Source organism: Ctenopharyngodon idella, chromosome 3 (assembly GCF_019924925.1).
Source record: "Ctenopharyngodon idella isolate HZGC_01 chromosome 3, HZGC01, whole genome shotgun sequence".
Taxonomy (NCBI): domain Eukaryota; kingdom Metazoa; phylum Chordata; class Actinopteri; order Cypriniformes; family Xenocyprididae; genus Ctenopharyngodon; species Ctenopharyngodon idella.
The window spans coordinates 20,393,564-20,404,572 of NC_067222.1; the positions used below are offsets into that span (position 1 = coordinate 20,393,564).

Sequence of the window (11,009 nt, forward strand, 5' to 3'; positions counted from 1 at the left end):
CTTTTTTGTTTATTAAACATCAAGAATTAGGTTTCAATTTATAAATAGAAGAGACAGAGTATATCTCAGATCTTGTAACTTTGGTTTAGTAAGTAGTCCATTTAAAGGTCATCAGTCTGTAAAGAAATAACTAAATGTTGTGTGCAAGTTTTAGATATAGCAGAGGAGACATTAAATGGCATCATCTTTTTATTTTTATTTTTTTTATTTTTTCATGTTTACCCATTTTTTTAATGGACAATCGCAGCACAAGCATGATCTGTACATGATTTAGCAAATAATACAAATGTCTCAACTGAAAAAAGTCAAGACACTTTTGGTATAAAGCTGCTGTACAAGACTGCTGTTAAAGTAGCAACTATTAATCATAGAGAAAACATTTATTCTGTCAATACTGTAAATATACAAGTACCCTTTGACCTTCACTGATCTCAGTAGCATTAGAAGAATTTCTTTCTATTTTTTTTCTGTGATATGTAACTTCAGCCTCAATCTAACAGTCAGCAACTTTTCCGTTCTGTTCTGACATTAGGAAATGACACCGTGCTTCCTGCCTGTCTGTATGAAGGCATCTACGGCACGATCAATGTCCTCATCAGTGTGAGCCGCAGAGATCTGGACTCGAATGCGGGCTTTTCCTTTGGGAACAACTGGGTAGGAGAAACCAATCACATACACTCCTGATGACAAAGAGAGAAAAACACCTGTTTTAAACTGTGCTGCTGGACTTGAATAATTTATTAGATTTATTAATTTAGATGGACACAACATATACGCCTGAATTCTCACCCAGTTTCAGCATGTCGTCAGCCATAAGCGAAGCCAGCCGAGCGTCTCCTAGCATCACAGGACAGATGGGATGAGCTGTGCCAGAAATGGTGAACCCAGCCTGGGTCATGTTGTTTCTGAACCTTTGGCACAGAAGAAAAGATGCACAATAGACCATTGTTAGCACTTCTGTTGAGAACTGCCATCATTAGCTCAGTGAACTCTAAAAATCCTTTCTTCTTAAACGCATTCATACTTTCATACAAGAATACTGCAAATGTCAGCTTGTTTTGACTGAAAAGCAAACTCTGTTAGGTTTAACCCTGCTTATCTTCTACCCACAAAAGATAAATGCAGTGACACAAGCTAAAGGGTGTAACCGAATCTACAGTACAGACATTGCAGAACGCCGACTCCCACCTCCAGTCCTACCTCATGGTTTTAGCTGCCATGGACTGAGCGATTTCGTTGGATGCCAGCAGCAGTTCCACAGCACGGGTGGCACAGCCCACCACAGGAGGGGGGAGGGAGTTGGAGAAGAGATATGGACGAGACCGCTGTCTCAGAAGCTCAATTAAAGGCTTGGGTCCGACAGTGTAACCACCTGACAGAGAATCAGAAAAATATATGTTTGAAAGGACTGAAATAGCTTCAGCCTTATTATTTAAAGGGATAGTTCACCCAAAAATTAAAATTATTCCATGATTTACTCACCCTCAAGCCATCCTAGGTTTATATGACTATCTTCTTTCAGATAAACACAATCAGAGATATTTTTGAAAATATCCTGGCTCTTCCGGGGGGGGGGGGAAGCCCAAAAAAATGCATCCATCCATCATAAATATAATCCATACGGCTCCAGGGGGTTAATAAAGGCCTTCTGAAGCAAAGTGATGCATTTTTTGTCGGAAAATATCCATATTTAAAACTTTATAAACTAAAATAACTAGCTTCCGCCAGATTACCTACTGCTCAAGTCGGCTTGCACCACAGGAGTAACCCCCTGACACTATGTATGACGCAGGATGTAGGAGTATCGTAAACTTAGATGTCTCTTGCTGTTCAAACAAATAGGGCTGGGCAACAAACTCAAGCTCCTCTTCTCTTATATCGAAATCATCCAACATTTCTCTTTAAAATTTCTCATTTTAGACTTCTAATTCGTGATCGATGTTTTGTTTTGCTCTATCCTCTGAGCTTCCACGTTCATCATTGCGTCAGGTCAGGGGTTACTCTTTCGTTGCAAATCGATGCGTACGGCCATCTGCAGGAAGCCAATTATCATAGTTAATAAAGTTTTAAATATGGATATTTGTCTTACAAAAACCCATCGTTTCACTTCAGAAGGTCTTTATTTGCCCCCTGGAGCCATATGGATTATATTTATGATGGATAGACGCATTTTTTGTGGCTTCAAAAAAGGCCCCCGTTCACCATTATTAACCTTGGAGGACTAAGGATATTTTTAAATATATCTCAGATTGTGTTCGTCTGAAAGAAGATAGTCATATACACCAGGATGGCTTGAGGGTGAGTAAATCATGGGATAATTTTCATTTTTGGGTGAACTATCCCTTTAATTTGTGATTTTACCCAACATAAGCTGTTTCCATCCACCTATTTTTGTGTGAATTTTGCAATATCGCATTTAAAAAAAACACTGGATGGAAATGGCAAGATGTGAATAGATGCAAGTGCCTTAACAGTGGCTGTGATTGGATAACTGGACTAACTAACGGATTAGTTTCATCACACAGCATCTCAAATGTTGGCTTGATCATTCTGAAACACCTGAGCCAAAGTCTGTCATCAGAATGATTTGGAATAATGACCTCCCAGAAGTGTCTCACATGATTGCGTTCACAAACACCAGGCGTCCGAACAAAAGATAACAAGGTTTATTGCGTTTCGTCTGCGCTCTGAGACGCAAGTCATTTATGATGGAGAAAAAAAAAAGAGCTACAGTGGCTGTAGCAACTTCCATTTTTATAACATATATTTTGCATCAGTTTCCCAGCAAGTGACGATTTTGTTCTCTTGAACACATGGGATGGAAATGGTGCTTTATTCACAAATGTTTTATGTAATGTTAAAGTTAAATTCTTAAAGGTAAACTTTGGATGGAAACTTAGCTATTGTTGCTTGACTATGTAAACTGTTCAGGTGATGGTTAATATCTAGAAATGTAAGACATACGCACCAGCAGCACCTCCCAGAGCTTTTCCCAGAGTGGAATTGACAATGTGCACTCTATCCATCACACCCAGCAGCTCATCGGTTCCTCTGTGGCAAATAAATGCACAGATGTCCACTTGTAGTACTTTCTCACACAGTTTAAATGAGTCTTTAAACATAAAAATACATAACTGCCATAATATTTTAGGAAGAAGGTCCCTTTAAAGCAGTGGTTCAAAACCGGGGGGCCTCAAGATGGCCGCCAAGATGGCCTCCCCTCCTCTTCCAAGAGGGCCTCAAGATGACTTAATTATTTAAAATAAGACAAACAAGCATTAAAATAAGCTAAAATCAAGATTTTCTTAGTAATTGGTTATTTTTGTAATGAAATACATCTTTTTTGTCTCTAAAATATTTTATTGGGAAGAAATTGAGAGTGTGGGGAAAAATGTTGTTGTGGAAAATGGGGGGCCTTGAAGTCAAAAAGGTTGAGATCCACTGCTTTAAAGGGATCGTCAAATTAGGGAATTCTTAAAAACCCCTAATAGAGTGAAACAATGCATTTTTAGCAGCCTTGGTTTCAGAAGTGCGTTTCCCACTGAGATTTTTAAAAAGCCATGGAGCAAACCAACCAGCTACAAGGTGAAAATCACAACATTACAAACTTTGATTTGAAGCAAAAAAATAACTGAAACCTGACAAAAAGGCAAAGATACAAGACTGTCTACCTAACGGCTTTAATAAGGGAAAGAACTACAATCCCAAGAAGCCTTGCTAATGACACAATCAAAATAAACACAATGGAGGAATATAAAACTATTGATTTAAATATATGTTGATCATACATTTATAATGTATTTTACATTTATTGCAAAACACTACAGAGCTCTTGGTGTGAGTTGCTAGTTTCAATTCTCTGATGGGTGGAGATTTCTTGCAGAATCATGGGTAATATAGTTTTTTTTTCTTTACAAGGAATTCCGCTGTTAAACATGAATATTTAAGTTTAAATAATGTGGGCTGATGGCTTTAACAAAAGCATATATCATCAAGTGTTTTTTCCCCATCTACTCACCGGCCACGAGGACCCATGAATCCTGTGGCATGACATTCATCAATGAAGACCAATGCTCCGTACTGCTCAGCCAGATCACAAATACCCTTCAGAGGAGCCACATCCCCATCCATGGAGAACACGCCATCTGTGACCACCAACCTCAGACGAGAGGACTGTGAATCAAAACACTAAATTCTCAAAAATGTTCAAGCTCAGAAGGTCTGTTATAATTGAAATGCAAAACTAAAAGTTATGCAATTTTTGATTACAATTACATCATGCAGTGTAGTTGTTTACAAAAGTTTTAGTTCAGTAATTTTACTACAAACTTTATTTTTATCTCACCATGCACATTAGCCACTTGAAGCCTCCAGTGCAACCTCTGATTTGCATTAAATCTATTAACATGAGATTAAGTCATGAGCAAAATCCAGTGATGGCACCTACCTGTGATTCTTTCAGCTTTTCTTCCAGGTCATTCAGGTCCATGTGCTTGTAGCGGAACCTCTTGGCACGGCACAACCGAATGCCGTCGATAATAGAGGCGTGGTTTAGCTCATCAGACAACACGGCATCATCGGGACCCAACAGGACCTAAAGCAAAGAGCACCAATGTATTGTTACAGTGCATTGGCAGTGGTGCATGTGGCAGTGGATCATTGGTTGAGTCACCTCAAACAGACCAGCGTTGGCATCGAAGCAGCTTGCATACAGAATGCAGTCTTCTCTTTCGTGAAACTGGGCTAGTTTCTCTTCCAAGTTCTTGTGGAGGCTCTAGAGAACAGAGATTAAAACAAACTTATAAGCATCAATAAACATTGCTATCAATGTGTTCAAATACATTATTTTCCCTCACCTGGGTGCCGCAGATGAAGCGCACTGAACTAAGGCCAGCGCCATATTTCTGCAGGGCATCTATTCCAGCCTTTACCACCTCCGGATGACTGGATAAACCCAGGTAGTTATTTGCACAGAAATTCAATATGTCTACAATAGAAATAGGAAGGCATGGGCCATCAGAAGATGAAGAAGAGCAAAAGATAAAATCCTTTTTTGAGCTTCTTTATTCACATACATGTGGTTATGCTGGGCACTTGTAAGCTGCTTTCCTTCACTATCCAGTCCAAAACATTTACAAAACATTGTCCACACCAGTGTTATATTAGTATCGAGATACTATTATAGTTTGTGTTCATATTTAAATTAGTTTTTATTTATATATTTTACATAGTAATTTTATAGTTTTAGTTGCGTTTGTCATTAAAGGGTTAGTTAACCCAAAAATGAAAATTTCTGTCATTAATTACTCACCCTCATGTTGTTCCACACCCGTAAAACCTTCGTTCATCTTCAGAACACATATTAAGATATTTTTGCTGAAATCTGAGAGGTATTTGACCTGCAGTCACATCAACTTTTTTAACAAAGCCTTTAGTATCTTTCTGGACCTTGAAAGTGGTGGTTAAATTGCTGTCTATGGATGAGTCATATACCTCTTGGATATCATAATAAAACAATATAATAATAATAAAAACAATAAAGACGTTCTTTAAAAAAATTATTTTAGGTTTACTTATTTAGTACATTGAGATGAAAATGATAAATGTTTCCTTGCCAACTAGCTGAAATAAAATAAGTTTAAAATGATTTTATAGTTTTAGTTAACTATAATAACCCTGGCAGGGTCCAAACTATTTAGACTGTATTTAATGTACGCACAAACCTTTGGATCAAATGAGCTTTAAGATGTAAGATATATTTTAAGACAATAGATAGATAGATAGATAGATAGATAGATAGACAGATAGACAGATGTTAGACAGATAGGTAGAATGACAGTTGTTAGACAGATAGATAGATAGATAGATAGTTGTTAGACAGATAGATAGATAGATAGACAGACAGACAGTTGTTAGACAGATAGAGAGATAGATAGATAGATAGACAGACAGTTGTTAGACAGATAGATAGTTGTTAGACAGATAGATAGATAGATAGATAGATAGATAGACAGTTGTTAGACAGATAGAGAGATAGTTGTTAGACAGATAGATAGATAGATAGATAGATAGATAGATAGACAGACAGTTGTTAGACAGATAGAGAGATAGATAGTATTGTTTAATTTAGAGGTGGACAATTTTAAAATAATATTGCAAGATTTAATTCTCCTAGCCAGATGCCCCCGGGAATGTACAGCCTAATCATAACATTCTGCCTTTAAGTATATATTTTAAGTAACGTTATATGGCTCGGTCACCCTGGGCTGCCAAAAACCTGCTGCTCACCGCCTCTGCTGCCGTCCACGTAGATATGAGGACCCTGCTTGGACGTGATCACTCGCTCCCCCTTCCATGTGCCCGCTGCACGGATAGAGTCCAGCTCGCTCTCCAGGACAGACAGCGCTTGAGCCACCGCCGCATACGGTCTGTTTGCATTAGCAGCGCAGGGCTGTACAACACTCCTAAAGGGAGCACTGAGGCGACGGACAGCTGTGCGAAGTGACATTTCTCCCCCACTACCACTGAAACCAGGACAGTAAAAGTATATGGACTAAAAGTGTGACGTGACGGCGGATATATGTGATTTGTATGGGCGTTGAAACACCAACCAATCAGACGCATTTGCGTAAGAGGGCGGCGCACTCTTCATCCAATGGCAGAGCAGCTGAGGTTCTGCGTTTTAAAGAAACAGACTGACTTGACATATATTGTGTAACCAATCTTCAGTTCCTAAATATAATGTAAAAATAAATTGTTAACGTCGGGAACTACTATTGCAAGCTCTGTTATGCATTTGATAAATAAAAAAAAAAAAAAAAAAAAGTTCAGAAAAAGTGAAGTAACAGCAGAACCAGACAAAACGAACTGTTTGAAATAAAAGAGGCGGACTTCCCGCTTGGCCACTACTGCATGTGCAACATGTGTCATATACGCGGGAATATCCATCTATCGCCCTGCAAATGGCCGGGAAGTTATAGCGCTCATCTACAGAAGGAATAAAAGTTTTTAACTCGTGTTATGAAAATGCTGGCAAGAACACATGAACGCAATAACACATTTTTAAGACTGGCGATGTTGTCTGGACCTATTCAGTTTGGACTTTTATTCAGTTTTTATTTCCAGGCTTTATACGACAGTTTGCAGTTGAATGAGAGGGGGAAACTTTAAATGGTAAGCAATTCTAATGAAAATGTTATATTTTATCTTTATAACAAAAAAGCGTGTAGCCCTTGAACACACAAACACCGGGTGGTTTAGGTTATTTATAATAGTTATTTTATTGGTTATATCAAGTTTAGATTAATAGACTAAATACTGATATTCAAATAATTATGTGCACCTCCTATAATGTTTCTTAATAAAAGTATAAAAAGTTGACGTTGGGTAGATAAATGACATAAAATATATAATGTTTAATATCTCGGAAATTCAGTCAGCACAAATGTTCGTTTTGCAGTGTAAACTAGAACAATGCACAAATTCATCCATTTGTTCATTATTCCATTATATGAAGCGCTGACTCGAGTTCACAGCATTTTTATTTTTTTTAATGCAACAATAACAAAAACAAGATAGTAAAACAATAATGAACAAATATAAGCAATTAAACACATTAGGGTTACAATACAAAACGGCTTGCACAGAAGTTTGAAGATACCTTTTAACAAAGATTGAAAAGTCAAAAAAACAGCAATGGGAAGCGATCATCTGAAACGTCAGAGAGGGGGCGTTCCCTATCCGCGGGAAATCCAAACCCATTCGTGTTGCGCTCATAGAAAATAACTAAACACGGAACTCTAGGAAACAATGGTATGGAATGGAATTCGAATGGAATTCTATATGGAATTCAACAACACAGGTCAGACTGGTTCTGCTTTATCCACATGTGTATTCTTAAACTATAATGGCTTTCTTACGCGGACTGTTTTCTGCTTCCTGTACCTACTGTATTTAATAACAAGATGGACGACATCATTCATGTCATAGTTAACTTATAGTCGCGATTTCAAGCGATTATATGCAGTATGTGTAAATGGATAAACAATTAGCTATCATAAGACATTGGTGAAGAAACTTTTGAGCACTCGCTATGACAATAAAAGACGTTTTAACGAATGTTGATTGAAGCGAGTATAACCTTGTATAGCAACCCGAGATCAGAGCTATATTTGATTACACAAAATATGTCGCTTTCTAATAATTATACTAATTTAAGTATTTCTTACCACAGATAGGACTACCATAATTGAACGCCTATGGAGGTTTCTAAGAAGAGCCTGGACGTTCCTGTGCCGCGGTGGACATAATAACTCTGGTGTGTAACTACATTATTCTTGAATACATTTAAATAATAAAAGTGTATAAACAAACTGAAAGCATTGGGAAGTCAGACAATGTGCTTATCCAATTCATAAACAGAGATTCCGTTGTCAGTTGAAGAAACAGCGCCACCTCTTGGTTTGAGCACTGTACGACCATGGAATTACAGTGAGGATGGAGTTATAATTAGAACGGTTTAGGTGAGACACTTTCATTCACTAAATTCAGATCAAAGTGAAATTATCTATTTTATCAATTTTGAGTGATGCAAATTGATGACATCATATTGAAGTGTTCCATTGAACAATTCTAATGGCCACTCTATTCATTCCATACAGAACACTTGGATTAAGATGAAGAAACTACTTCATAAGTTTCTTACTTCAGAGATGGAGGATTAGCCCCCTTGTAATCATCTTCGTCCCAGCCACTTATATCACAAATTCGTGAGAGGAGTCGATGTCAGGAGGTGGGGCAGAGTTATGGTGCTCTCGCCTCAAGTTGTGCACAAGGAGTTTTGGACCTCTGTTGGGTTTGTTTTGGTCCATGCAAGGCATCAGTAGAGCATAATCTAGTCTATTTGATGTGGGAGTCCTGCCAAGTTGTTGGCCAGCCCTAAGATATAATTTGGCCAACAGTGAAAATTAGATTTCTGTAGTCAAGTGATACAATCATTCATTCACTCTTCATTGTAAGACAGATTATCAGGGCTGATGAGTGTGATATTCCTTTTATACCAAAATTCTAATTGTAAGTAACCAGTTAGTAAGTACATTTCTTCTCTTCCAAAGAAAATAGTTTCAAAAGAAGCCAAAGCATCCAGCTTTTTGCATGTTACCAAACAATGCACACTGAATACTATGGAGGACAGTAACAAAGTATATTTACATTTATCTGTACGTTATTGTTTTATTTTCATTTTACTTAACTTCAAGGCATAATATCTTACTTTTGCTTCACTGCATTTCATAAATATTGTGCCTTGCTCCTCATTCATGTGTAGACATGGTGGTGATGTCTGATAGGCAGTGCTGGGTACATTACTTACAAGTTCTTTAGAATTTATGAGCGAAAAAAATGTCTGTAGCCTATTCTTTTAAACTAAAGTTGCAGCTATCTCATAATCCCATCACACAAGCCGGTATTTTGTTGTTGTTCCGTCTCTTTAGTTTCCTTTTTTTACTGTAAAACAACGGCCCAGGCAAGTGTTAACACCTTGTGGAACAACTGATTAGTGCAAAACAAATTCATTGTGCACGAAATTTGCATCATGGACCCTCGAATACACGTAAAAACAGAAGTAAACTTTGGGCTTTAGGCCTAAGCATTACATCACGAGTTTTCATGGGGTTTCATGAAAGAATTGCAGGGGTTTATGATCAAATTTAAATCAAAAATTAAATCATAAAAAAATCTAATTAAACTAATTAACTCATTTTCAAATAAAAGCAAATAAAAATAAAAAATACCTAAACAGTAAAAATAGAAGTATGTTACTGGAGAAGTACCGGAGTGTGTGCATTTACACAAAATGTAAGTGGAATAATTTTTTAGAAAGGAAATTTTAAAAGAGAAATAAAATATGAATATAGCGAATCAGTAAATTATGAATAATCTACTGCCATTGTGTGAATAATAATATGTAAAGATGTAATCCATAAAAAGTAACTGTAACCTGATTATGAGCATTTAAAAACACTTAATTTTTTTAATCTGATTAGATAATCCAGATTACACTACCCAGCACTGCTTATAGGAATGAATTATTCTTTTGAGATTATTCTTTTGATGATCATGTTAAATTGGTTCACAAATCACAATGAACAATTCATTCATGAAGTAGAGTGATCCAGCTGTAATCAGGTCAGAGAGGGTCTCTAACAACTCACCAAATTGGTCATGTCCAACTCAAAATGGACCAGTGACCCTCAACTTGAGCTTGCAGAGGATTTGACTGAAAGTGGAAAAAGTTACCAAAGCCAAATGTTAGTATTGTTTTTGTTTTTTGTTTTTGTTTTTACATAAAATTCATATTTATGTTATGCATGTTTTTGAGCTAAATCTGTCTAATGAAATGCTTGAATGTGTATATACGTCAGGTAAATAATTGAAAGCCATTTAAAATAAACCAGTGCCTATAATGCATCTTTCCTGCTGTACTATTAGTTTGAAAATTAAATTATATAATTAAAAAAACTATGTTTGCTTTGAGTTATTAAAACATTCACACGTTGCCCCATGCGAGATCATCTATAAAAAACAAAAACAAAAAAAACAAACAAATGAAAAGCAGGTAATTGCTGAAGATTTCTCATCCCTCCTCTACCAGGAAAAGTGTAGTGGAACTGTTTGGGATGGGCGTGGACTGCGCTTGACCACGCCCTCTGTTGTAAAAACCACACCACCTACCAACTCCACGTCACGAAGCCCCGCCCACGTTACGAACCCCGTTCAAATTGGAATGGTTCAAGTTCAACCACCATAACACAATTACCTGCGTTGAGTTCACCACTTCTAAAGTAACCATTTCCCCTCAGCGTCAAACAAACAGGATTTCATCTGCTTTATCAGAGCCATTTATATATTACAAGCATCCACAATACAAACCAAAATAATATGTTGTTCTCTCAGCCAAGCTGGTGTTTAGTCCAGCTGATCTCCCTGACTGACCATTTGAAAAGTGACCA

The 11,009-nt window shown here is 37.2% G+C and overlaps 1 protein-coding gene and 1 long non-coding RNA gene across 3 annotated transcripts; one reads left to right on the forward strand and one right to left on the reverse strand.

Annotated features, from left to right (window-relative positions):
- Window positions 1-176: 176 nt before the first annotated feature.
- gcat (glycine C-acetyltransferase) lies at window positions 177-6,596 on the reverse strand. Its single transcript, XM_051887550.1, has 9 exons — window positions 6,289-6,596; window positions 4,857-4,987; window positions 4,673-4,774; window positions 4,448-4,594; window positions 4,019-4,173; window positions 2,969-3,051; window positions 1,201-1,372; window positions 790-911; window positions 177-680 (listed from the first exon to the last, which is right to left on the reverse strand). The coding sequence occupies exons 1-9, from the start codon at window positions 6,506-6,508 to the stop codon at window positions 529-531; spliced, it is 1,284 nt and encodes a 427-aa protein (XP_051743510.1). The 5' UTR covers window positions 6,509-6,596; the 3' UTR covers window positions 177-528.
- A 151-nt stretch (window positions 6,597-6,747) lies between these two features.
- Window positions 6,748-10,587, forward strand: LOC127509085 (uncharacterized). Of its 2 annotated transcripts, none has more exons than XR_007929127.1 (4): window positions 6,748-7,173; window positions 8,234-8,317; window positions 8,422-8,522; window positions 8,661-10,587. It is a non-coding gene; the product is annotated as an uncharacterized LOC127509085 (long non-coding RNA). The 2 variants fall into 2 exon arrangements; XR_007929126.1 differs by lacking the exon at window positions 6,748-7,173 and adding an exon at window positions 7,658-7,861.
- Window positions 10,588-11,009: the final 422 nt, after the last annotated feature.